General features: G+C 42.0%; 1 protein-coding gene across 5 annotated transcripts in view; it reads left to right on the top strand.

The window, feature by feature from the left end:
* Positions 1 to 26,514, top strand: part of MED14 (mediator complex subunit 14) — a 74,698-nt gene that overhangs the window by 42,524 nt on the left and 5,660 nt on the right. For 2 of the 5 annotated variants that reach the window (XM_060137527.1, XM_060137529.1), the window contains 12 exons: positions 2,143 to 2,303; positions 2,390 to 2,536; positions 3,580 to 3,671; positions 4,951 to 5,103; positions 5,644 to 5,913; positions 9,729 to 9,869; positions 11,436 to 11,547; positions 14,545 to 14,676; positions 16,651 to 16,833; positions 17,751 to 17,986; positions 20,056 to 20,235; positions 20,334 to 20,441. In XM_060137527.1, coding sequence (XP_059993510.1) covers positions 2,143 to 2,303; positions 2,390 to 2,536; positions 3,580 to 3,671; positions 4,951 to 5,103; positions 5,644 to 5,913; positions 9,729 to 9,869; positions 11,436 to 11,547; positions 14,545 to 14,676; positions 16,651 to 16,833; positions 17,751 to 17,986; positions 20,056 to 20,235; positions 20,334 to 20,441 — 1,915 coding nt within the window. Of the gene's footprint in view, positions 1 to 2,142; positions 2,304 to 2,389; positions 2,537 to 3,579; positions 3,672 to 4,950; positions 5,104 to 5,643; positions 5,914 to 9,728; positions 9,870 to 11,435; positions 11,548 to 14,544; positions 14,677 to 16,650; positions 16,834 to 17,476; positions 17,594 to 17,750; positions 17,987 to 20,055; positions 20,236 to 20,333; positions 20,442 to 26,514 lie in introns of those variants that run through there. The other 3 variants (XR_009538434.1, XM_060137528.1, XM_060137531.1) reach the window with 3 other exon arrangements.

The following is a 26,514-nucleotide window of genomic DNA, read 5'->3' on the forward strand; positions in this document are numbered from 1 at the left end:
AACCTTAAAAGCAAGTAGATATTTTGCAGGTTCCTTGAAATAAAGCCAATTATATCGGTATCACAGATTAAGAAAGTGACATAGAATGCATTTTCAGGGTCGTGTTGTCCCTGAGAACATAAATTGGAAGGAGTCTTACTTAATTCTTACTTCCAAACATGCTGACTTCTATGTGTTCATTTTCTAACCAGATGGATTTCATGAAATACCTATTTTATGTGAAAGAAGGATAATGTACTGCATTTATATTTTCAAAATCAGGATTTAAAAAATCTATCTGAATTGGCTGCTTTATAACTACTGTGGCTTAGAGGTACATTTTGAGGGGTAAGGGCAGGCAGAAGTCCTCAGTATACCCGAAGTTCGAAGCATATGTGCAGTGTATGCGATTTCTATAATAACTACCCCAAATAATGTTGGACAGAATCTTCTTGGTAGTGAGTGATAACAAGTATGTAGTATGAAATATTAACTTTTGAAAAAACTTTAAAACCTGTACTTTTTTTTTTTTTTTTGCGGTACGCGGGCCTCTCACTGTTGTGGCCTCTCCCGTTGCGGAGCACAAGCTCCAGACGCGCAGGCTCAGCGGCCATGGCTCACGGGCCCAGCTGCTCCGCGGCATGTGGGATCTTCCCGGACCGGGGCACGAACCTGTGTCCCCTGCATCAGCAGGCGGACTCTCTCTCAACCACTGCGCCACCAGGGAAGCCCAAACGTGTACATTTAAAACAAGCTGTGGTGGAATTTTTAATTTACTGAGAAAATTTCAGTACATTAATTCTGTTTTTATGCAACCTGGATAGCTTTCTTTCCCCCTACAGATTTTATTTTTTACCATATACAATCTCTGTCTCTTTTTTCTCTCTTAAATTGTTTATTCTAGGTCAGTGGTTCTCAACCTCAGGGCAATGTTCCCTGCCAGGGAACATTGAGCAATGTTTGGAGACATTTTTGGTTCTCATTAACTGAGAAGAAGGGGTGGGAGGTGCTACTGGCAGCTGGTAGGTAGAGGCCAGGGTAGGATAACCTGCACAGGATAGCCCTCCACAGCAAAGAATTCTGCAGCCCAGGATGTCAATATTGCCGACCCTGAGAAAGCCTGGTCTAGGTGTTATATCTGAATGAGAGGCCTGAACCAAAATTCCATATTTCTAGTTATATTTGTTGTTTTTTGCTGATTTTGATAATTATTATACCAAGTCTGATAATTAACTCACTTTCCCTGTGAGTTAAAGGATAATGTGTAATTAAATATTATCTCATTATTTCATCCATTACTGAAAAAAACAGCCAAAATATATTACCTCATCATGTTTTATGACAAATAAGATAGTTCATAAAGTTGCAAGAGATGGGTATTTTAAGACACCGAAGCTAATACATTCCTCTTGTATATGTGGTATGTATAAGTGACAGTATGTATGTTAAATGAGTTGATACATGTGTAGCCCCATCACAGTGAGTTACCTCTACAGAGGAGGAGGGGAGAAGGTGGGGGGAGATAACGAACCTGAAATTTTGTCATGGCAGTCAGTGAGCAAGACTTGGTTTTACTGCAAGGAGAAACTAACATATATGAATACCTGCTGTATCAGCCACCATAAGTACTTTATATATATGTTTTGTCATGTTTTAAAATCAGAGACCCATAAGGTAGTTATTTATCTCCATCTTATAGTTGCAAAACTGCAATTCAGAGAGGTTGAATGTGGCTGAGTCAGAATTAGAATGCAGGTCCCTTACTCCAAAGCCCTTGTTCTTTTCAGTGTGTCATCCTGACTTCAAAGAGTGGTCTTAAAAATATTTTGTTCTCCTTAGCTTTTCCTTGAGGATGTTCTAGGTAGATTTCATAGAAAGCTAGTATCTTTGATTTTCTGAGAAATTGTGGTCTTTTCTAATAACAAGATTAAGGATGAAGGCGAGCATCACTGTTAAAATGAGAGTCCTAATCCATATTGATATGAATGGAAGTGGGTTAAATGCTATTAACTGCTGTGAATTGTTTCCTTCTCTTGCAGAAGCTGCCTAGTAGTGGACTTTGAACCAAAGCTCTAATATGCTACCCTGCCTGTCATTGTGTAGATTGTGCTTTTGTCTTTCTGTGATACGAAGTACACTTCATATGCTGTCTTTCATCACCAGAATTCCTCCCTGTAAGGGTGTAAATGAGGAAACGCAAAAGGCTCTGGACCGCTCTCTTCTTGATTGCACTTTCCGATTACAAGGTAGAAATAACCGCACCTGGGTGGCAGAGTTAGTGTTTGCAAATTGTCCACTTAATGGCACCTCTACCAGGGAGCAAGGTGAGATGCTTCACACACTTTGTCTTTGCATATTTCTGGGTGGTTTTTTGTATTGATTACTATTAATCTTTTCTTTTAATCTGTAGGACCATCCCGGCATGTTTATCTGACATATGAAAACCTGTTGTCTGAACCTGTTGGTGGTAGAAAAGTGGTTGAAATGTTCCTTAATGACTGGAATAGCATTGCACGATTATATGAGTGTGTGTTGGAATTTGCACGTTCTCTACCAGGTACAAGTGATAATCTTCCTTTGGTGCGGAGGGAGGGGGGGAAGCATCCGCCACCGCCTTTTTTAACTGAGGAAGTGAAACATGCACGTTGTAAAAAAAAAAAAAAAAAATCGTCAGTCTATCCCCGAGAGACAGCCACTGTGATGATTCGTATATATTGAGAAATTTTAACACACAGGTATACCAGATTATAATAATAGTGCTTATTGAGAGTTTACTGTGTGCCACACAATGTAATAAACGCTTGTATTAACTCATTCACTCCTCACAGTCACCCAATGAGGTAATTTATCATCCCTCATTTCACAAATGAAGAAAACAAGTCACAGAGACTTAAGAAACTTGCTGAAGTTCACGTAGCTAGCAAAGGGCAGAGCTGGAATTGGAACCCATAAACCACTATGCTGTACTGCTTCAGTACATCTCTGCCCCTGCCCTGGCCCTCTTTTGTCGAAATGGAAATTGAAGCCTACTACCTATTTATTTATTTCTTCTTATTACTATTGTCAACCAACTAAGTAAACTATTAGAAATACTTTCAGCTTTTTTTTTCTTTTGAAATTTTTCTTTTTTACATTTATTTTTGGCTGCATTGGGTCTTCATTGCTGCGCGTGGGCTTTCTCTAGGTGCGGCGAGTGGGGGCTACTCTTCGTTGCGGTGCGCGGGCTCCTCATTGCGGTGGCTTCTCTTGTTGTGGAGCACGGGCTCTAGGCGTGCAGGCTCTAGAGCGCAGGCTCAGTAGTTGTGGCGCAGGGGCTTAGTGGCTCCGCGGCATGTGGCATCTTCCCGGACCAGGGCTTGAACCCGTGTTCCCTACATTGGCAGGCGGATTCTTAACTGTTGCGCCACCAGGGAAGCCCTACTATCTATTTATGCTGTTACTATCTTTTTTCCTTTCTTTTTTTTTTTTTTAAACTAAGTTATATATACAGAGACCTTTCTATCTAGGCATATACTATTGCCAAGATGCCCTCTTTTTCAAATATATATTTTAAAATTTCGTATGTATAATCTTAAACTTTTTTGTTTTCCTTCTGTTTAGACATACCCACTCATCTAAACATTTTCTCAGAAGTTCGTGTGTATAATTACCGAAAACTTATCTTGTGTTATGGAACCACCAAGGGAAGTTCAGTAAGTCTATGAATTAATTAAAACTAAAGTTCCTCGGGGATGGGGGGGCGGGGGCGGGAGCGGGAGGAGCTGTGGGGGTTCCCGGCGACGGCGGCGGCTGCGAGGAGGAGGCGGAGAAGCCGCCTGGCTGGTGGCTCCTGTGGGGGACTTGGGGTGGAATCCCCAGGAGGGGCTCCACCTCTTCAGATGGGGTGGGGATTGCCTGAGTGCGAAGCGTAGGCGAGGGGGTTCCCTGGACGGGTTAAACACTCCGTTTGTGGGGATTGGGGCGTTTTGGCAACGGTGAGTGGAGGTCAGAGGGGTTTCCAGGGGTCTCAGGGTGTCTGCTTGGCGGGGTAGGGGGGTGGGGTGCACAAAAAAACCCCCAAAAAACTAAAGTTCCTCTCATATATCTTTAAAAACTCAAGAATTCAAAAATTATGAAAACTTTCTTGAAATAATTGAGGGTTCAAGTAAAAATTAGGGATAAAATGGTAAATTTTAAATACTTTGTTGATAAAAAATATACTATAATGCTTCACTCTTTAAAATTGAAAACAAAAACTATACCCTCTTTGGAGTATGTATTCTTGAAGAGTTTTGGGCAAGGTAATATACTTTTGGTATTTATGGGGTTTTTTTCCTTCACTGATTTCAAATCTGCTTAGCAGCGTGATTACTATAATGAAGATTATATATGAATGGTCTTGAACAGTGTGGTATGTCTGTGCTTTTAGTCACATGGTTGTTAACATTATCTGATCCTGTATTAATCTTGAAGGTATTCCCCATAATCTGTAGTTTCTTATTTTTTTCCCCACCCCATATGTAAAGTCCTAGAAATTTAGTATATAAATTCAGCCAGCTAGCTTCTTTCTGGACTCTTCCACATAAAGTAATATCAGAAATTACTTGAGTGTTTTAAAATCTGTTAACTGAAGGTGGCATCTGTTGGGGCTGGCTTCCTTTTCCCTTTCATACGGTACTCACCTAGGGGGTGACTCTTATTCCGTTCAAGAGAAAATGGAAAAATAAGAAACAGTGACAATTTTCAAATAAAGTTTAATCAAAATTTTTTCTTTCTGTTTTATTTAGTAGAAGTGGTCTGTCTAACACACACATACTCAGTGAATGTCCATAAGGACAGCACATCTGCAGTTTACAGGGTCTCATGAGTTGCTTCCAAAAAAGACCTCATTTAGATCTTTGGCATTTTGCCTTACTGTTTAAACATTATTTTTTCTTCTGATTGACTCCGTTCCTTTCTCGGTTTCTGAAACATGTAATCTCTTTGATTTAGATTAGTATCCAGTGGAATTCCATACATCAGAAATTTCACATTTCTTTGGGAACTGTTGGTCCAAACTCAGGATGCAGTAACTGTCACAATACCATTCTCCATCAGCTTCAAGAAATGTTCAACAAAACACCAAATGTGGTTCAGTTATTACAGGTAATTAAGTTCATTTTCTATTTAAAAATAAGACTCAGTGTTAGTGTCTCGTGTAAAACTCCTCAAAAAATCATGTGGACTTGGGGGCTTCCCTGGTGGCGCAGTGGTTGAGAATCTGCCTGCTAATGCAGGGGACACGGGTTCGAGCCCTGGTCTGGGAGGATCCCACATGCCGTGGAGCAGCTGGGCCCGTGAGCCACAACTACTGAGCCTGCGCATCTGGAGCCTGTGCTCTGCAACAGGAGAGGCCGCGACAGTGAGAGGCCCACGTACTGCGATGAAGAGTGGCCCCCGCTCGCCACAACTAGAGAAAGCCCTTGCACAGAAACGAAGACCCAACACAGCCAAAAATAAATTAATTAATTAATCAAAGTACCCTTAACTAAAAAAAAAAAATCATGTGGACTTAACTTGTCTTTAACGACGAAAGTTTTTATGGAATGTGCCAGAAGGACATTGTCTCATTTGTGACGATTTTACGTTGAGAATTCTGAGGTTTTAGCAGAAACTGGCTGCTCTCACTGCATTTGTTCCTTGTAGGTACTGTTTGATACTCAGGCTCCATTGAATGCCATCAACAAACTGCCCACTGTGCCGATGTTGGGCTTGACCCAGAGAACCAACACTGCCTACCAGTGCTTCTCCATCCTGCCGCAGTCGTCCACCCACATCAGACTGGCCTTCAGGAACATGTATTGCATTGATATATACTGCCGGAGTCGAGGCGTTGTGGCAATACGCGATGGGGCCTATAGTCTTTTTGATAATAGCAAGTTAGTTGAAGGTTTTTATCCTGCACCAGGACTCAAGGTAATGGACTTCAGTGTTTACAGCATTAGTAAACATAAATGTGATCTCTAAAACAATTCCTTCGAGGGGGAAATAACGGGGAGGAAAAGCAACAAATTCCTGTTTAAATTTAATGAGTAGCCATGTTAATTCATCATCTCTGCAACTTCATTCTGAAGGAGCTAGAACTTCTGGTAAAGTGCTGTGCCTAGGTACATGAAATGATAAGATGTCCTTCCTTTTATTTCCTTACCATGTAATGAGTGAAGATACTAAAGAGAGTCCTATTTGCTCTTTGGAGCTTCAAGGAACTTTAAAAGTAGTCTTTATCAGTGAATATTGAAAAGCTTTGTTCATCAGTTCAGCTGTGATACTTTTTTTAAAATGTAAGGTCTTGGGCCACAACCCCTGGAGATTTTGGTATGACAGCTCAGTTGTATGTTCTTATAGTTTAGAGTCAAATAGTTCCAAATGGCCTGTTTTGAAAATTAGTCCCAGTCTTGCCAGTTTCCTACTCTGTTTTCCACTCTTATACAGTATAGCTCATTCTCTTGGTATTTACATCCTTACCTCTAAATAGCATGCTTTCATTGCTCTTTGCTGACTTCTTAGTTGAGGGCGTTATCTGACTCTCGTAATGGGAGATGAGGATTTAATTCTTTTTTAGTTCTTTCTTATATGCCCCTTCCCCTTTTCAGGCTGCTCCCAGTACCGATTCATCTTCTTTCTTTCCTCCAACCTTGTGATATGGTTAGGTAATTTTTCAGTGTTCACATTATTATGAGTATTTAACACTATTCTACCAAGCTTACTATGATTACTTTTCCTTTCTTGCTCAGCATTTATTTTCCTGGGAACTATTAATTAACTTTTTTGTTTCTTAGCTCTCTCTGTACTTATCACTAACTCAACCTTAAAGTCTCCCATATGTGTAACTCTCCCCTCAGTATGTTCACAAATCAGACACCTTACCAGTTTCATCTTGAAGACATCTCTTCCACAGTCCTCTGAACTCCAGTCTGGAATGGTAGCGCTCCAGACCTTTTGCCCAGTTTTGATTTAGGAATCTGCAGAAGGGTGGTGAAGCAGGAGATTCCTTCACTTCTCTCCTGTGTTGCATGCCCTGTGGCTTGGACCCCACATCTTGTTCTTGGTTTACTTCATTGTTTTGGTGGAATACTTTCTATGTAGCTCCCTGGGAGAAGATACACGGGAGGTTAATTTGAGACCTTGTATGTCGGAAAGCATCTTTAGTTTAGCGTCATCTAGTCGAGAGAGCGGCTAGGTGTAGAATTCTAGGTTGCAGTCATTTTCTGGGAGAATTTGAAGGCATTGCTCCATTGTGCCCTAGCTTCTGTTGTGACCATTGAGACATTTCATCCTGTTCCAGTTCTTGAACCTTATGTGACTAAGTGGACTCTTTCAGTCTGGAAACTTACATCCTTTTGTTGTGGGGAATTTCCTTGTGCTCTTCCTCGAGTCTTTTCCTTTGTGTTCACTGTTAGCTCTTTCTGCTACCCCTGCTATTCTGAAGTTGGGCATCCTGGACTTATCCTCTAATTTTCTTATCTTTCCTGTTTTTTATCTCTCTGTTTCTGGGAGATTTCCTTTTTTTGTTTTTTTCCAATCCTTCTATTTTTCATTTCCATCAAGAATTTTTTTTTTGCCATCTTTTAAAAAAATTCCGAGAGCTCTTTTTGATTCTGAAAGTTCATTTTATGACGTCCTGTTCTATATGGCTGCATTATCTTCTCTTACCTCTTCCTACATAATCTCCATTTCATCCACCTTTTTTTGTTTTCATCTCTTTCATATTAGTAGTTTTCAAATATTAAGTGATTCTTAACTCTGTGCTTTTATTTAAAGGTGACACTTGCTGACTGTAATCTTCACTGCAGGATGATCTGCTTGGGCCATTTCATTGGGTAACTCCCAATGTCAGTAGCTTCAGGTCTTTTTGTTGGGCCAGTGTGAGTACCAAGAGAAGAGTATCAAGACTCTGCATAGCTGTTGTGCATCTGGCTCCCAATATTTGGCAAGTCAAATAAGAGAAGGAAACTAGTATTCTCAGCATTCAGTATGTAAACTTTAATCTCTATTTTTAGTATGGTACCCCTGCTGTCAATTGATCCTAGAGGTCCCCCCCGCCCCCAATCAGAGACCTTCCACCTGGGTGGTAAAGGTCAGCCTAACTCAGTGGGAGTGCCAGAGGCTCTGGAGGGTTTCACTACTGTCTTTAAGACGTTTCACCCAGTCCTCTGCTCTTAGTCTGTTTCATTTCCATTTCCAGGGGTATCTGATGCTGCCAGTTCCTGTGTATCTTGGAGATCTGGATGGAAATAGCTTTGCTTCTTGGCTTTCCCCACTGCTTGCTTAAGAAGAAACTTCCTCACATCAGATAGTTCAGTTACCACTCAGCCATCTGCTCTGCAACCTCCTAGAATTTATTGCTATTTCTCTCTTATCCCATTCTTTTTGTCTTGGTGACTTACTGCTTAAAAAAATTTTTTTAGGAGCTTCAGTGGGGTGTTGAGAGAAGATGAAATGTGTGTTGTGAATAATCTATTATCTTTAATTAGAAATCAGACTTTGTACCTTTAAAAGCTTTTCAGTAATTCTGATAAGCTTGTAATCTATATTTTTGAAGATTGGGAAGGTGGAGCATATTAAAGAGAATCTGGGACTTCCCTGGTGGTGCAGTGGTTAAGAATCCGCCTGCCAATGCAGGGGACACGGGTCCGAGCCCTGGTCCAGGAAGATCCCACATGCCGTGGAGCAGCTAAGCCCATGCGCCACAACTAATGAGCCTGCACTCTAAAGCCCGCGACCCACAACTACTGAGCCCACGTGCCACAACTACTGAAGCCTGTGCACCTAGAGCCCGTGCTCCACAAGAGAAGCCACCGCAATGAGAAGCCCGCGCACCGCAACGAAGAGTAGTCCCCACTCACCGCAACTAGAGAAAGCCTGCACGCAGCAACAAAGACCCAACGCAGCCAAAAATAAATAAATAAATAAATGAAATTTATATTAAAAAGAAAAGAGGGGCTTCCCTGGTGGCGCAGTGGTTGAGAGTCCGACTGCCCTGTGCAGGGGACACGGGTTCGTGCCCCGGTCCAGGAGGATCCCACATGCCGCGGAGCGGCTGGGCCCGTGGGCCATGGCCGCTGGGCCTGCACGTCCGGAGCCCGTGCTCTGCAACGGGAGAGGCCGCAGTGGTGAGAGGCCCGCGTATCGCAAAAAAAAAAAAAAAAAAAAAGAGAATCTGTTCTTGAGACACAAGTTCTGGTAGCCTTGCTTAATTTTAGATGACATAACCTATAAAACAAGACTGTCCCACTCTTGATGTTTAAGATTAAGTCACATAAAATAAAAAGGGAAAAGGTGGCTTAGTTTCTTTATTCAGCTTTCCTCTTTCATATTTTCTGGCTTAAAAAGTGAGAACTCTCACTAAATAGGAAGTTTTCCGAGTCATTGAAGTTACTTATATGCCTACCATACAACTTTTTATTCTTTTCCACGTTTGTGATTCAGAAATTAATAAGAAAATATTTTGGCCAGGGTGAACTTCTTTCTTCAACTTTTTGCTCACATAATAACATTTTAACTTAGATGTTATTTTTATTGTTGTGTTTAACTTTTCCTCAATTTTCCCCCTTTCTTCAAATTGATCACTCTCTCTTCTAGGTTGGCCTAACAATAGTGGCCACGTGTCAAACTTATATTTCAGATAATGGACATAATATGTTTGTTTCTGTTAACACATTCTCAGTGATTAAGAATATCTGACTAAAGTTAGGTAAAATAATCTAAATTTTACCTGTTTATATCCATAGACATTCCTGAATATGTTTGTTGACAGCAATCAGGATGCTCGAAGAAGGTCTGTAAATGAGGATGATAATCCCCCTTCTCCCATTGGAGGAGATATGATGGATTCTTTAATCTCACAACTCCAGCCACCACCCCAGCAACAGGTGATGTCTAGCTGACATTCCAAACGGTGTCATATTTGTGTTACTTAACAGGTTCCATAGGTGGCTCTGCTTCTTTGCTGAAAGGCAAGGAGGTCCTTGGTGGACCCGAGATGCCCAAGAAATTCATATGAAGAAATAGTGACAGAGGGAGACAGGAGGAGGCTTCTAGTGATGGGAAGTAAATAGTACCAGAAACAGCATTAACTTCAGACTCCCGCACTTAAAATAATGTCAGGTGATCACCCATGTGGTCCCAAAAGGTGGTGTCCAAATGGCCAGTAAGCACAGAAAAGGTGAACAGTGTCATCTGGCGTCACAGAATTATACATTAAAGCCACAGTGAGATAATACCCCCATACCCACAGAAATGTCTTTAAGGAAAAGAAAATTGATAGTTCTTGCCAACATTTGGTATTAGGACCATCTGAAACTCTCATTTACTACTGGAAGGTGTATAAAATGGTACAGCTGCCTTGCAGTGGTGTTCAGCATTATTCCAGAGTGCTAAGGCTGAACATTATGCATGCCTGTGATTTAACAGTTCTACCTTGGGTATATATGCAACAGAAATGCTGCCAAAAAACACAGGAATGTTCACAGCAGCATTATTTACGCAAAACATTGTAAACGACCCAAATATCCGGCAACAGTAGAATGAGTGAGTAAACGGGGGTATATTCATACAGTGGAATACTTTACAGAAATGAAAAAAGCTATTGCTGCATGCAACGAAATGATGAATTTCACTGACGTAATGTTGAACAAAAGAAGCCAGACGCTAATGAGTACATTCAGTATTTATATGAGATGCAAAAAACAGGCAAAACCAAGCTTGAGTGATGGAAGTCAGAGTTTGGGGAGGCGATAGAGACTTGGAAGGTGGGTGAGGGAGGCCTCTGGGCTTCTGGTAATGTCCTTCAGTATCTTGATCTATGTGGCAGTTACATTTATAGAAACTCATCAGACTATACATGTAAGAGTCGTGTGCTTTACTGTATGTGATTCATACCTCAAGTTAAAAAAATAGACTAGGAAGAATTACATGGTCATTACTGGAGATGAAGGTGAAGGTGAGTAGAGATCAGGCTGAACTACCATATTTCACTGACTCTAAAACTTCACCAAATGCATTGTTTTTATGTACCGCCCGAAACAACACTGCCAGTTCAACTGCGACATGCCATGAATTGGAAGACACACACTGATTTCAGAGATGTTAAAATATGGGGAAAATTTATCTTAGAATCAGTCAAATGGTAGATAAATAATATAGATAAGTCAGTTATATGGTAGATAAAATGAGCAAAAAACATCTTGGGGGCTATAAGCAGTGGGAGTGCAAGGTCAGGAATGAGAATGTTGCTATTTTTAAAACATTTTGAAAGGAAGTTTTTTAAAACTTGCATTATTGATGTGAATTTTGGGCATTTTCATACCTCACCTTTCCTATTTGGTAACCAGTGATGTGTGTAAATGTCAACACTGTAGCTCTTTATTGGGGAAAGCCACACTCACATAATCTGCATGATTGGCCATTTTACCAACATGGAATGTTCTTCTTTTCAGCCATTTCCAAAGCAGCCAGGATCATCAGGCGCTTATCCTCTAACTTCGCCCCCTACATCTTATCACAGCACAGTTAACCAGTCTCCCTCTATGATGCACACACAGTCTCCAGGTAAGATATTACTTATTCTCTTGTTGTGTTCAACTTTCAGCTCCAAGATAGACAACACGCATACACACACGCACACACACCGTGAGAAATACTACAGATGTAGCCGTAGCTGTCAGAGGGAACTGCTTTGCTAGTCCGTGGCTGGATATTTGCCATTCATTCATTATGGCAGGGTTGTGAAATCTATGTTCATGATTCAGGAGCACTTTTAAAAGGTTTGAGTTAAGTGGAGTTGTTGTCACCCAGAGCCAGACTCATGGCGCCACTCCAAGAATCACAACGTGATCTAGGTCAGAGGTCGATACACTAAGGCCTGTGGGCCACATCCTATCCACCACCTGGTTTTGTAAATAGTTTCATCGGAACGCAGCCACGTCCATTTATGTAGTGTCTGTGGCTGCTTTCCCGCTACGACGACCCGTTTCAGAAAAGCCCCCTTACAGAAGGAGTTGGCAGAGCCCAGGTGTATGTGAACAGTGCCCCACCTCAGAGTCAGGCAGCCCACAACCTGCTTGTCTGAACAAGATGGCTCTGTTGGCAACCCCATGAAGTACGCTGTAAAAACTGCTGGAGAGGGACTTCCCTGGCGGTCCAGTGGCTAAGACTTCGCCTTCCGATGCATGAAAGTGCAGGTTCGATCCCTGGTCGGGGAGCTAAGATCCCACATGCCTCGCGGTCAAAAAACCAACATATAAAACAGAAGCAATATTGTAACAAGTTCAATAAAGACTTTAAAAATGGTCCACATCAAAAAAAAATCTTTAAAAACAAATTGCGGGAGAATGCCAAATTTTGACTTTTAACAGAACAGTTAATTCGTTGGTTTGTCTTAAGTGGTTGCTCTGTGTCTAATGCTGCACGGTGCTGGGGATTCAGCAGTGAGCCCGATAGCAGTCCTGCTTCTCGAGCTTACCTTCTAGCAAGGAGCACTGGTATCGGATTTTTAGCGTAGATGAGCCCTTCCCTGCTCATCAGAGATGGTGGGACCCCAGGTGAAGACTTGGAAGTCATTGTCGTGTCATTGAAGGCCCCTGAACCCCCTGAGCTGGTGGGAGACTCAGACCCTGTGAAGCTCCGACAGTAGACAGTGTGGGAGCCTGAGGAGGAGCAGCTGGGGAGCAAGGGGGAGAACGGGAAGCGGGGTCCCAGCACCCGAGGGGAGGGAGTTTCTAGGATGTGGGTTGAGACTGGTTTCGTATAGAAGGAAGGAGAGATGATTATTTTGAAATAATTTTAGTAGCAGACAGGTATATAGTGCTTCCTGTGTGCCAAGCCCTGTTCTAAGCACTTTACCCGTTTAAGCCCTAGGCATTAAACGGGTAATGCCTAGGGATTAAACAAATTAAACGAATTCGTTTATTCCCTAGGGAATAAATGGTTAAACGAATACCGAGGCATGAAGAAGTTAAGTCACTAGTCCAGATCACACAGCTAAATATGTAAATATAATACTTAAAGGTTAATCAAGTTGATTAACATTTATTGAATATCAATATGTTACTATTGAATTCATACTGTATTGAATTAGTACTGCATTAGATATTAATAGAACATTAAAAATATGAAATTCTCTTACATAGTAGAGAATTTGAAAGCTGCTGGTATTGAGGATAGTCATGGTAATGTAGCAAGTATTTTAATGTTGCACTGATAGTTTTGATAGCCATAGTCCCCACCCTTCATCATCCTAAATTAAAGCTAGTCCTGTGGCTAAATACCATCTTTAAGCTCATGTCTCCGAGTTTTTTATAGCTCCATCTAGGCCTCTCCCCCAAACTCGAGTCCTGTGTTTTCCAGCTAACTATTCAGCATTTCTGTGTAGATGTTTAGTCAACATCTGAAACTCAGCATGGCTGAAACTGAATTCCTAACACCCCCCCAACCCTGCCCTGTGCTGCTTCTCCCATAGGCACTGCATCTCAGCAGGTGGCAGCTTCTTCCTTCCTTCCTGTTACTTGGGCCAAAGCTGTAGGAGTCATGTTGGACTCCTCTTTCTCTCACACCCACAGTCAGTCAGTTACCGAATACTGTCAGCTCCATCTTCAGAATTTATCCAGAATCTAACCACCTTCACCATCTCAGCCTTCACCCTTTCCCGGGTCATTAGCCATCCCTCACCTGGGTAATTGCAGTTGCCTCTAACTGGTTTTGCTGCCTCCTGCCCTATAGTCTGTTTTTCAACAGCAGCTAGAGTGATCCTTCTGGAACAGAAGTTAGGTCATGACTCCTCTGCTCCAGACTCTGCAGTGGCCTCCCATCTCATTCAGGGTAAACCCTAAGTCCTTAGAGTGGCCTACAAGTCCCTGTGTGATCTGGGACCCTCCTCCCACCTCTCTGACCTGATCGTCTTCCGTTCCCCGCTCCCCGCCTTGCTCACGCTGCTCCAGCCACACTGGCCTCCCCCTGTTATTTATAACTGCTGCTACCACTGGGGCCTTTGCACTAGCTCTTCTGATCCTTCACTTCATGTCTCAGCCCACATAGCCCCCTCTCAGAGAGGTCCCTGGTTGCTCTATATAAAGAACAGCACCCACCTCCACCACTACACGATATAGCCCCCTTACCTTGCCCTGTTTTTCTCCATAGCACTTAGCATAACCTGACATATATTTGTTTGTCTTTCTCGTTATACTAGAATATAAACTCCATGAGGGCAGGATTTTTTGTCTCTTGTTAACTGCTGCATCCCCAGTACCTACAACAATGCTTGGCATGAAATTGATGTTCATGCCTACTTGTTGAATGAGTGAGTGAGTGGATAAAAAAGTACACTGGCTTTTTTTTTTAAACATCAGTCAATATAAGAGCTAGAATTTGGACCCCATGGAATTGATGTCTCTCTTTTTCCATACTGAAATTGTTCCAGTTTTTCTTTGTGCTACTTACGGGAGCTTTACTACTTGTTTCTTTAGTCTGTAGAGAGTCTTAACTCGGGGTCCTTGGACAGGACATAATATGTGTCCTGCAAGATCATCTATAATTATTTTCCTTTATTAGGAAATCTGCATGCCGCCAGCTCCCCCAGTGGGGCTTTGAGAGCCCCATCACCAGCATCATTTGTTCCAACTCCTCCCCCTTCCTCGCATGGAATCTCAATAGGACCAGGGGCCAGTTTTGCTAGTCCACATGGTGAGTCCATACCGGAAATTGCTAGAACATAAGAGTTTGATGTGAAAGTAGTTTTTGTTAAATAAGTTTTTGTTAAATAAATTTTCTTTTTGCAAAATTAGCACTTGTGTATTGGGGAAATAGCGAAAGAAAGTACGTTTTTCCTGGGAATTCCCTGGTGGTCCAGTGGTTAGGACTCCGCGCTTCCACTGCAGGGGGCCCGGGTTCGGAACTAAGATCCCACGTGCCGTGGCCAAAAATAAGAATACGTTTTTCCTAATCACACAACGAAGAGATCTACCAGTTAGTCTGTCTGCTTCGCACTCTCTCTCCCCCTCACTCGGCCTGTCATGCACCCCCGCTTGCCTGCCTGCCCGCCCGCCCAAATCTCTGTTGCTCTATCTTGCTCTCTACCCATCTTTTTCTCTCCCCTTAAACACCACCCCCCACACACAAAATTGGGACCCTACCATATGTATTGAGACTTGAATTTTTTAACTCAAAAATTCTATTTTGAATTTGTTCAAAAAGAGAAAGAATAGAAGAGGTAGCCAGTGAGGTGTTTCCTTTCGAGTCCACCAACCACCTAGTTCTTCCTCCCAGAGGCATTTAGTGCTACTGATTTCTCGTGCATTCTTGGAGGGATGTCTTATGCGGATTGTTCTTCCCCCTCTCTTTTACACACATGGCAGCATACTGCACACCGTCTTCGGTGCCTTACGTTCGTCACTTAACTGTATCATGAATCCCGTGCCAAATCTGAACATAAAGAGCTTCCTCAGGTTTTACAGCTGTGTAGCATCTGTGATTTTCCTCTTTACTATTAATATTTGCAGGAACATTTCTGTCAGTAAAAACTACGTCATCATACTAAATGGCTTCATAGTATCCCCTTGTCTGGGCATACCATGATTTAACCGTTCTCTTATTACGATACGTTTAGAATGTTTCTATTTTTTCACAACTGAAAATGGTGTCTTCTCTGCTCGCAGGATTATCTTCTTAGGTAAGTTCCTAGAAGTGGAATTGCTGTCTCAAAGGGTTTGAGAAATTCTAAAGCTTTTGAAACATACTGCAAAATTGCTCACCTAAAAGGCCGTACCAATTTCCTCTAGTATTGTACAAGAATGTCTGTTTTCCTGCATCATTGCCAACAAGGGGTATTGTGATTTTTTAAAATCTTGGTCATTTTGGTAGGTAAAAAATGGCATATTACTGTTCGATGTGTGGTTTTTTGATTATTAGTGAAGTTGAACTTTTTTTTATGTTCATTAGTCTTATGTGTTTCTTATTTTACACCTGCCAGTTTATATCCTTTGCCTATATTCTTGTGTTTTTTCTTACCGATTTGTAAGATTTCTAAGTAAGGAACATTTATTCTCTGATATATGGTAGAAGTTATTTTCTCATTTTGTCATTTGGTTACAAAGAGGTGTAAATAAGTTAAAAGTATCTGCAGGGTGAAATTTAAATATCAGATTGTTCAGGAGGTCACTGCTTTCAAAATTTGATTCTTGGTGCATTTCTTAGTCACTGTACCCTTTACTAAATAAAGAAAATGGAAAATTCCCTCTCTTCAGCCTTCTCTGAGTAGAATGAAAACATAATTTGTCAGGGTTAGTTTAAAAATATAAGATTTCTACCCTTAAAGGAGCTTTGAGATTTTTTTGCTTAATATTTTCAAACACAGTGTCTGTTATATAGTGTAAAGTAGATTGTTACATATTACACATCTTGGAGCTTGTGTAAAGGTAAATTTTATCCTTTCTCAGTATTTTTTTACCTTCCTAATTTTTTTTATCATGTTCAAAAGTACAAAAACTACACCAAATAGAGATTCAAATGTGCCATGTGCATCAGGCTTCAGTGAAATATCTTACTGAAAGACAAAATATCACCACGTGGGGTTTAAGCATTTGAATGTTGTCAGCTATTTAATAGCTTTTCAGCTATTAAAATATAGGTTTTGAAAACCATTTGTTTACTTGTTTACAGGAACCCTGGACCCTAGTTCTCCATACACTATGGTGTCACCAAGTGGACGAGCAGGGAACTGGCCAGGGTCTCCTCAAGTGTCTGGCCCCTCACCAGCAACACGCATGCCTGGGATGTCACCAGCCAACCCATCACTACATTCTCCAGTTCCAGATGCTTCTCATTCCCCTCGAGCTGGAACAAGTGAGTGTCATCGACACTTTTATGTTAGCTTTTAGAATAACATAAATGACCTGTTTTAATCATTCTATCCTCAACCTCACATTTGAAAGTCATGACTTAATAAGGATACTCAGTAACTTAAACTTTTATCCATTTAGTAAATTAGTTGTAACAGTAGTTAAATTTGTAAAAGTCGGGCAAAATGTAAGAAAGGAGAATGTCTCCTCCAGAAGTCTTCTGAGGTGAACGCTGTACCTCTGTTATGACTACTAACTTAGCTGCACTACTAGACCTTAAAAGATACCTAAAGGTAACTGACAAGGTTATGCAAATTAACACAGAAAAGAAGAATTGTACACATATGTTCATTAGCTTTTGCCGTGTGACTTTTAGTGGCTTAAAACAACAATCATATGTTCGCTCGCTGTTCTGCAGATTGGCAATTTGGGCTGAGCCCAGCTGGGTGATTCTTCCAGGCTCTGCTGGGCTCACTCATGCATGTGTGGTCAGCGCCTGGGTTGGCTGGGGCCTGGCTTCTCTCTGCTTCTTGTGGTCTCATACTTGACCATGGGCTTGCTCACCTGGGGCTAGACAGAATTCCAAGAGAGTCAGTAAAAGCCTAGGCCTGCAGCTGGCACTGTGCCATTTCCACTGCATTCTGTAGGCCACAGCAAGTCACAAGGCCAGCCCAGGTCCCAAGTAAAGAAGTAGACCCCACTCCTTGAAGGAACTGCTGCAAAGTCACACTGCAAGGGACCTGGCTGCAGGGAGGAGAATAACTGTAAGGAAACTAATATGTGATTGTTAACACCACAGGGAGTAACGGAAACAGTATGGATTGCTATAGAAAAGTAAAGGTGTTTAATAAAAGCAAAACAGGGAACAACGAGATTGTGTGTATTTGTAAAAAAAAAAAATGACGTTTTCCTTCCCAAAAGGTTCCCAAACGATGCCCACAAACATGCCTCCACCTCGTAAACTACCTCAGCGCTCCTGGGCGGCCTCCATCCCTACCATCCTCACTCACAGTGCCTTGAATATTTTACTGCTGCCCTCTCCAACGCCAGGCCTCGTGCCCGGCCTAGCAGGTAGTTACCTTTGTTCTCCGCTTGAGAGATTCCTTGGATCCGTCATCATGAGACGACACCTTCAAAGAATTATTCAACAAGAAACGGTATGTGGCTACCTGCTGAATTCCTAAGTGGTGATTGTCAAAGCAGGTGCTAAGTTGCTTCCTAGAGTAGGATCTGAACTGAAGTGCTATTCCCTCACCTCCTTTAACCAGCCTGTTAGCATTGTGTTTTGCCCTCCACCCTAGCATTAAAAATGGATCCACTATTTTCTTTTCCATTCTTACATTAACAAATTCCTTCACTTATAATTTGCCATACTGTGGCTATCATGGACCTGGAGATAGGTCCCCACGATACCGTAGAACAAGTGCACCCAGGATCTGACTTGGTAGAGAATAGCATACGAGGAACTATTTGCCCTCTGGAATGCTTCTGCAGGCAGGCTGAATCGGAATCTGTGATCGTGAAATTATTTATGATCACAAGGATGAGAGCTACTTTTTAAATACACGAGCGATTGGGGATTTCCATGGCGGTCCAGTGGCTAAGACGTGCTTCCAGTGCACAGGGCCTGGGTTCGATCCCTAGTCAGGGAACTAGATCCTACATGCTGCAACTAAGACCTGGCACAGCCAGAATAAATAAATAAGTATTTTAAAAAAACACATGAGCAACTGAATTGATTTAAAACTCTTATAGAAAAAGACTTCTATCCTGTGGTGATACCCTTAGGAGACAGTTCAGAGTTGAGAGCACCAGTTCTATAGTCAGGCTACCCCAGTTTGTAGCCAGGCCATGCCACTGGCTGGTACGAGCTTCGGCACATTTCTTCACCTTTTTTGATAATAGTAGATAGTAGTATCTACCTAACTCACAACAGTTGTGGAAATTTGAGATAACTTCATATAAAACCTTTACATAATGTTTTGGTATTCAGTTACATATTATTTATAATAATTATTATTGATATTTATGTTAATGAGGTAGTCAGAATGGTGAGCGTTTAAAATAGCCTCACCACAGATGGCGCCAAGCTATTTTGCAACCTTTATATTCAAATTTGAAAGAAGGAAAAGTTTTAACGTCAGTTGAAATAAATTAGCATTCAAAAGTAATCATCAGACCTGTGATCTAGCCTCACCTCTGCCACTTAAAAGCCATGTAAGCTTTCAGCCCTTTGAACCTCATTTTTCTCATCTGCATAATCAGCATATTAGGCTAGTGCAGAGGTCAGTAAACTATGGGCCTGGAGGCCAAGTCCTGCCCTCCACCTGTTTTTGTAAAGTTTCATTGGAACACAGCCCCACGCATTCAATTGCATATTGTCTATGGGTGGTTGCAGCAGAGACCATAGAACCTAAAATATTTACCAACCCCTGGACTAGCATATCGTCCCAGTCCAGATCTAACATTTTGTAATTGAACTCTTTATTCTTTTTTCCTACTGGATCTTTTTTTAAAACTATTGTGGACAATTTTAAACATATACAAAAGTAGAGAGAATTATATAATAAACCTGTCTGTTCTCATCACCCACCTTCAACACAGTGAACTCACACTAACATTGTTTCACCTATAACTCCTCCTCCCAGATTGTTTGACAGCAAATTCCTGACATCATTTCATCCATAGTTTCTTTATCATCAGATTTCTAATTGGTGTCCAGATTTCCCAAGTTGTCACAGGTTTTACCATCTGAATCAAAATCCATACATGTTCTTAAGTCCTTTCTAAACAACAGGTTCCCCCTCCATTTCTCATTAGATAATGTATTTGTTGAAGAAGCCATATCATTTGTCCTGTGGAGTTTCTCAGTCTGGATCTTGCTGATCGCATCCCTTTGGAATCATCTAACATGTTCTTTTGACCTCCATATTTCTGTAATATTGATCAACCCTGTGGATCTGACTACTGAATTCAGGCTCAAGTTGGTTGTGGTTTTGATAGGTGGTGTTATGTTCTTCCATCAGGAGACACATAATGTCTGATTGCCTCTCTTTGCTATATGGTTAGCAATTGCTGGTGCCCAGTGCCTAGATACCTTTTTGTGGAACAGGTACCAACTTAGTTGTTTTCCTTTTGAAACATTTCTCTAGTTAACATTCCCATTTTCCCTTTGACTTACATATTATTTCACATGTTAATCTGATGCATGCTTCTTGTTTTTCAGCTACAGCTGATAAATTCCAATGAACCTGGAGTGATCATGTTTAAGACTGATGCGCTGAAATGCAGAGTAGCCCTTAGTCCCAAAACCAACCAAACACTTCAGCTGAAAGTGACACCCGAAAATGCAGGACAGTGGAAACCTGATGAACTTCAAGTTTTAGAGAAATTCTTTGAAACAAGAGTATGTGTTTCTTAATGCATAATTTTAATACAGTCGGTGAAACAGAGGAGTCAAGGTAGAATGAAGAGTAACTTAACTTGCTTTATTTATCCTTGTAGGTTGCAGGACCGCCATTTAAAGCCAATACATTAATAGCTTTCACCAAGCTGTTAGGAGCTCCTACACACATCCTCAGGGACTGTGTGCATATTATGAAGCTAGAGTTGGTAAGTTACAGAGACACACAGACTTTTCTAGCCAGGTCGGTCTGAGGAGGTTGGAGTTGGTGGGAACAGTAATATGTTGGTTTTCACCCATTTATGTTATGTACTTCATTTTTCTCTTGCATCCTTAATTTTTAACTTAAATTTTATTTGTCTTTGGGTAGGTAACACAATCCTCTTATATCTTTTGAATTTAGAACAAGGTAATACAGTGGGAAATTTCACATCCATCCCTATCCAGCCATCTAGTCCTCCTCCCCACAGGCAATCCAAGTTATCAGTGGCTTCTCTCTTATAAAAAGATACATTTAATATACTCTTCCTACTCCCAGATCATGAAATAATCCTCCCGTGGCTTCTCCTAATACTGTTACGGAATCATTTTGTAAACTACTTATATATTTGATCTATTTAAAATATATCTTGGGGTCAAACGGTGAGGTATGGGTCCAATTTTTTCAGATGCCCCCAACTGCCCTAATACCATTTATTGAAAAATCTGTCCTTTCTGTGGAGATTTTTTTTTTTTTTTACATCTTTACTTGATTACTGTAGCTTTGTAGTATAGTCTGAAGTCAGGGAGCCTGATTCCTCCGGCTCCGTTTTTCTTTCCCAAGATTGCTTTGGCTGTTCGGGGTCTTTTGTGTTTCCATACAAATTGTGAAATTTTTTGTTCTAGTTCTGTGAAAAATGCCAGTGGTAGTTTGATAGGGATTGCATTGAATCTGTAGATTGCTTTGGGGAGTAGAGTCATTTTCACAATGTTGATCCTTCCAATCCAAGAACATGGTATATCTCTCCATCTATTTGTATCACCTTTAATTTCTTTCATCAGTGTCTTATAATTTTCTGCATACAGGTCTTTTTTTCTTGATGAGCCTGGCTAACGGTTTATCAATTTTGTTTATCTTCTCAAAGAACCAGCTTTTAGTTTTATTGATCTTTGCTATCATTTCCTTCATTTCTTTTTCATTTATTTCTGATCTCCTCTTTATGATTTCTTTCCTTCTGCTAACTTTGGGGGTTTTTGTTCTTCTTTCTCTAATTGCTTTCGGTTCAAGGTTAGGTTGTTTATTCGAGATGTTTCCTGTTTCTTAAGGTAGGATTGTATTGCTATAAACTTCCCTCTTAGAACTGCTTTTGCTGCATCCCATAGGTTTTGGGTCATCGTGTCTCCATTGTCATTTGTTTCTAGGTATTTTTTGATTTCCTCTTTGACTCCTTCAGTGATCACTTCGTTATTAAGTAGTGTATTGTTTAGCTTCCATGTGTTTGTATTTTTTACACGTCTTTTCCTGTAATTGATATCTAGTCTCATAGTGTTGTGGTCAGAAAAGATACTTGGTACAATTTCAATTTTCTTAAATGTACCAAGGCTTGATTTGTGACCCAAGATATGATCTATCCTGGAGAATGTTCCATGAGCACCTGAGAAAAATGTGTATTCTGTTGTTTTTGGATGGAATGTCCTATAAACATCAATTAAGTCCATCTTGTTTAATGTATCATTTAAAGCTTGTGTTTCCTTATTTATTTTCATTTTGGATGATCTGTCCATTGGTGAAAGTGGGGTGTTAAAAGTCCCCTACTATGAATGTGTTACTGTCGATTTCCCCTTTTATGGCTGTTAGTATTGGCCTTATGTATTGAGGTGCTCCTATGTTGGGTGCATAAATATTTACAATTGTTATATCTTCTTCTTGGATCGATCCCTTGATCATTATGTAGTGTCCTTCTTTGTTTCTTCTAATAGTCCTTATTTTAAAGTCTATTTTGTCTGATATGAGAATTGCTACTCCAGCTTTCTTTTGGTTTCCATTTGCATGGAATATCTTTTTCCATCCCCTCACTTTCAGTCTGTATGTGTCTCTAGGTCTGAAGTGGGTCTCTTGTAGACAGCATATATATGGGTCTTGTTTTTGTATCCGTTCAGCCAGTCTGTGTCTTTTGGTGGGAGCATTTAGTCCATTTACATTTAAGGTAATTATCGGTATGTATGCTCCTATTCCCATTTTCTTAATTGCTTTCGGTTCGTTATTATAGGTCTTTTCCTTCTCTTGTGTTTCTTGCCTAGAGAAGATCCTTTAGCATTTGTTGCAAGGCTGGTTTGGTGGTGCTGAACTCTCTCAGCTTTTGCTTGTCTGTAAAGGTTTCAATTTCTCCATCAAATCTGAATGAGATCCTTGCTGGGTAGAGTAATCTTGCTTGTAGGTTTTTCTCCTTCATCACTTTAAATATGTCCTGCCAGTCCCTTCTGGCTTGCAGAGTTTCTGCTGAAAGATCAGCTGTTAACCTGATGGGGATTCCCTTGTGTGTTATTTGTTGTTTTTCCCTTGCTGCTTTTAATATGTTTTCTTTGTATTTAATTTTTGACAGTTTGATTAATAGGTGTCTTGGCGTATTTCTCCTTATATTTATCCTGTATGGGACTCTCTGTGCTTCCTGAACTTGATTGACTATTTCCTTTCCCATATTAGGGAAGTTTTCAACTATAATCTCTTCAGATATTTTCTCAGTCCCTTTCTTTTTCTCTTCTTCTGGAACCCCTATAATTCGAATGTTGGCGCGTTTAAAGTTGTCCCAGAGGTCTCTGAGACTGTCCTCAGTTCTTTTCATTCTTTTTTCTTTATTCTGCTCTGCAGTAGTTATTTCCAGTATTTTATCTTCCAGATCACTTATCCGTTCTTCTGCCTCAGTTTTTCTGCTATTGATCCCTTCTAGAGTATTTTTAATTTCATTTATTGTGTTGTTCATCATTGCTTGTTTCATCTTTAGTTCTTCTAGGTCCTTGTTAAATGTTTCTTGCATTTTGTCCATTCTATTTCCAAGATTTTGGATCATCTTTACTATCATTATTCTGAATTCTTTTTCAGGTAGACTGCCTATTTCCTCTTCATTTGTTAGGTCTGGTGGGTTTTATCTTGCTCCTTCATCTGGTTTGTGTTTTTCTGTCTTCTCATTTTGCTTATCTTACTGTGTTTGGGGTCTCCTTTTTGCAGGCTGCAGGTTCGTAGTTCCCGTTGTTTTTGGTGTCTGTCCCCAGTGGCTAAAGTTGGTTCAGTGGGTTGTGTAGGCTTCCTGGTGGAGGGGACTAGTGCCTGTGTTCTGGTGGATGAGGCTGGATCTTGTCTTTCTGGTGGGCAGGTCCACGTCTGGTGGTGTGTTTTGGGGTGTCTGTGGGCTTATTATGATTGTAGGCAGCCTCTCTGCTAATGGGTGGGGTTGTGTTCCTGTCTTGCTAGTTGTTTGGCATGGGGTGTCCAGCACTGTAGCTTGCTGGTCGTTGAGTGAGGCTGTGTGTTGGTGTTGAGATGGAGATCTCTGGGAGATTTTCGTCATTTGATATTACGTGGAGCTGGGAGGTCTCTTGCGGACCAGTGTCCTGAAGTTGTCTCTTCCACGTCAGAGGCACAGCGCTGACTCCTGCCTGCAGCACCAAGAGCCTTTCATCCACATGGCTCAGAATAAAATGGAGAAAAAGTAGAAAGGAAGAAATGAAGAAAGAAAGAGGATAAAATAAAATAATATAAAATAAAATAAAGTTATTAAAATAAAAAATAATTAAGAAATTTTTTTTTAAGTAAAACAATAAAAGTAAATACGGACGCACAGAACCTTAGGACAAATGGTGAAAGCAAAGCTATACAGACAGGGCTTCCCTGGTGGCGCAGTGGTTGAGAGTCCGCCTGCTGATGTAGGGGACACAGGTTCGTGCCCCAGTCTGGGAAGATCCCACATGCCGTGGAGCGGTTGGGCCCGTGACCCATGGCCGCTGAGCCTGCGCGTCCGGAGCCTGTGCTCCACAAAGGGAAAGGCCACAACAGTGAGAGGCCCGCGTACCGCAAAAAAAAAAGCTATACAGACAAAATCTCACATAGAAGCATACACATACACACTCACCAAAAGAGGAAAAGGGGAAAAAATAGTAAATCTTGCTCTCCACGTCCATCTCCTGAATTTGGGATGATTCATTGTCTATTCAGGTATTCCACCAATGCAGGGTACATCAAGTTGATTGTGGAGATTTAATCCGCTGCTCCTGAGGCTGCAGGGAGGGATTTCCCTTTCTCTTTTTTGTTCGCACAGCTCCCAGGGGCTCAGCTTTGGATCTGGCCCCGCCTCTGCGTGTAGGTCGCCGGAGGGCGTCTGTTCTTCCCTCAGATAGGACGAGGTTAAAGGAGCAGCTGATTCAGGGGCTGTGGCTCACTCAGGCGGGGGGGGGGGGGGGGGGGGGGCGTGGGAAGGGGTACAGATGCCGGGCGAGCCTTCGGCAGCAGAGGCCCGCGTGACGTTGCACCAGCCTGAGGCGCGGTGTGCATTCTCCCGGGGGAAGTTGTCCCTGGATCACGGGACCCTGGCAGTGGCGGGCTGCACTGGCTCCCCAGAAGGCGGTTGTGGAGAGTGACGTGTGCTCGCACACAGGCTTCTTGGTGGAGGCAGCAGCGGCCTTAGCGTCTCATGCCCGTTTCCGGGGTCCGCGCTGATCACTGCGGCTCACGCCCGTCTCTGAAGCTCCTTTAAGCAGCGCTCTTAATCCCCTCTCCTCGCGCACCAGGAAACAAAGAGGGAAGAAAAAGTCTCTTGCCTCTTGGGCAGCTCTAGGCTTTTCCCCCGGACTCCCTCCCGGCCAGCCAGCCGTGGCGCACTAGCCCCCTTCAGGCTGTGTTCACGCAGCCAACCCCAGTCCTCTCCCTGCGCTCCTACCGAAACCCGAGCCTCAGCTCCCAGCCCCGCCCATCCCGGCGGGTGAGCAGACAAGCCTCTCGGGCTGATGATTGATTGCCGGTCGGCACCAATCCTCTGTGCGGGAATCTTCCCGCTTTGCCCTCCGCACCCCTGTGGCTGCGCTCTCTTCCGCCGCACTGAAGCTCCCCGCCTTCGCCACCCGCAGTCTCCGCCCGCGAAGGGGCTTCCTAGTGTGTGGAAACCCTTCCTCCTTCACAGCTCCCTCCCACTGGTGCGGGTCCCATCCCTGTTCTTTTGTCTCTATTTATTCTTTTCTCTTTTGCCCTACCCAGGTACGTGGGGAGTTTCTTGCCTTTTGGGAGGCCTGAGGTCTTCTGCCAGCGTTCAGTAGATGCTCTGTAGGAGTTGTTCCACGTGTAGATGTATTTCTGGTGTATCTGTCGGGAGGAAGGTGATCTCCGCGTCTTACTCTTCTGCCATCTTCCCCCTCTCTCCCTCTGGGGAGGTTTTTAAATGCCTCTTCTTTCCTATGAAAGTATACAGTTATATAGCTGGAATCCAGATGGCAGCTAATTTTATTTTTCCGGTCTTGCAGTAGGCCTTTCATTTTAATGTTTCTAGCATTGCTTTGGGTAATTCCAAATACCTCATTCCTTTTTTCAGTTGGTGTTTTATTATTAATATTGGGACGGCAGTGTTCTTTTGCTAGTAGTGTCAGCATTTGGCTTCTGCTCTGATAGGCTATAGGAAACATTATTTATGTTAAAAAAATCCATTTGAGTTTTTAAAGGAGTAAATATTTATGTCACTAAAAAAGCTCCAGTAGATAATAGTTTAAAATTATTAATGCAGTTTGTTTTAGGGAAGGAGTTGGAAATGAGACTGAGAAGTCTAGATTGGCACCAGTTAAGTGCCTTGAATGCCAGTGTTGGTCCTTGGGGGGTGAGGGGGGCAGCATGGATCACTGCATGTCACTGAGCATTTGTCAGCTAGATTAGAACCATGCTCTAGGACATTTGTCTGGCAGTGGTGTAAGGATGGATTGGGAGAGGCAGCCAATGGAAGGGACCATTAGGGGGGCCACGGGAGAAGTAACGGAGCCCTGAGCTCAGTGGCATCAGTGAAAATAGAGAGGAGGGAACAGATGTCAGAGACACCGAGGAAGGAGAACCCGCAGGCCTTGGGAATTAATGAAGTGGGAGGGAAGGAAGGTGAACATATCATGAATCCAGAGCTGACTCTTCAGTTAGGGCCTTCATGTGTATATTTCCTTTGAGAAAAGGCAGGTTATCAACTTTATGATCTACTGATAGTTGAATATAAAATTCCCTCTAACCTTTCAGGCTCCTACACTAGAATATAATTTTAAATGTTCATATGACTTTATCAT

Source organism: Lagenorhynchus albirostris, chromosome X, assembly GCF_949774975.1.
Source record: "Lagenorhynchus albirostris chromosome X, mLagAlb1.1, whole genome shotgun sequence".
NCBI classification, from domain to species: domain Eukaryota; kingdom Metazoa; phylum Chordata; class Mammalia; order Artiodactyla; family Delphinidae; genus Lagenorhynchus; species Lagenorhynchus albirostris.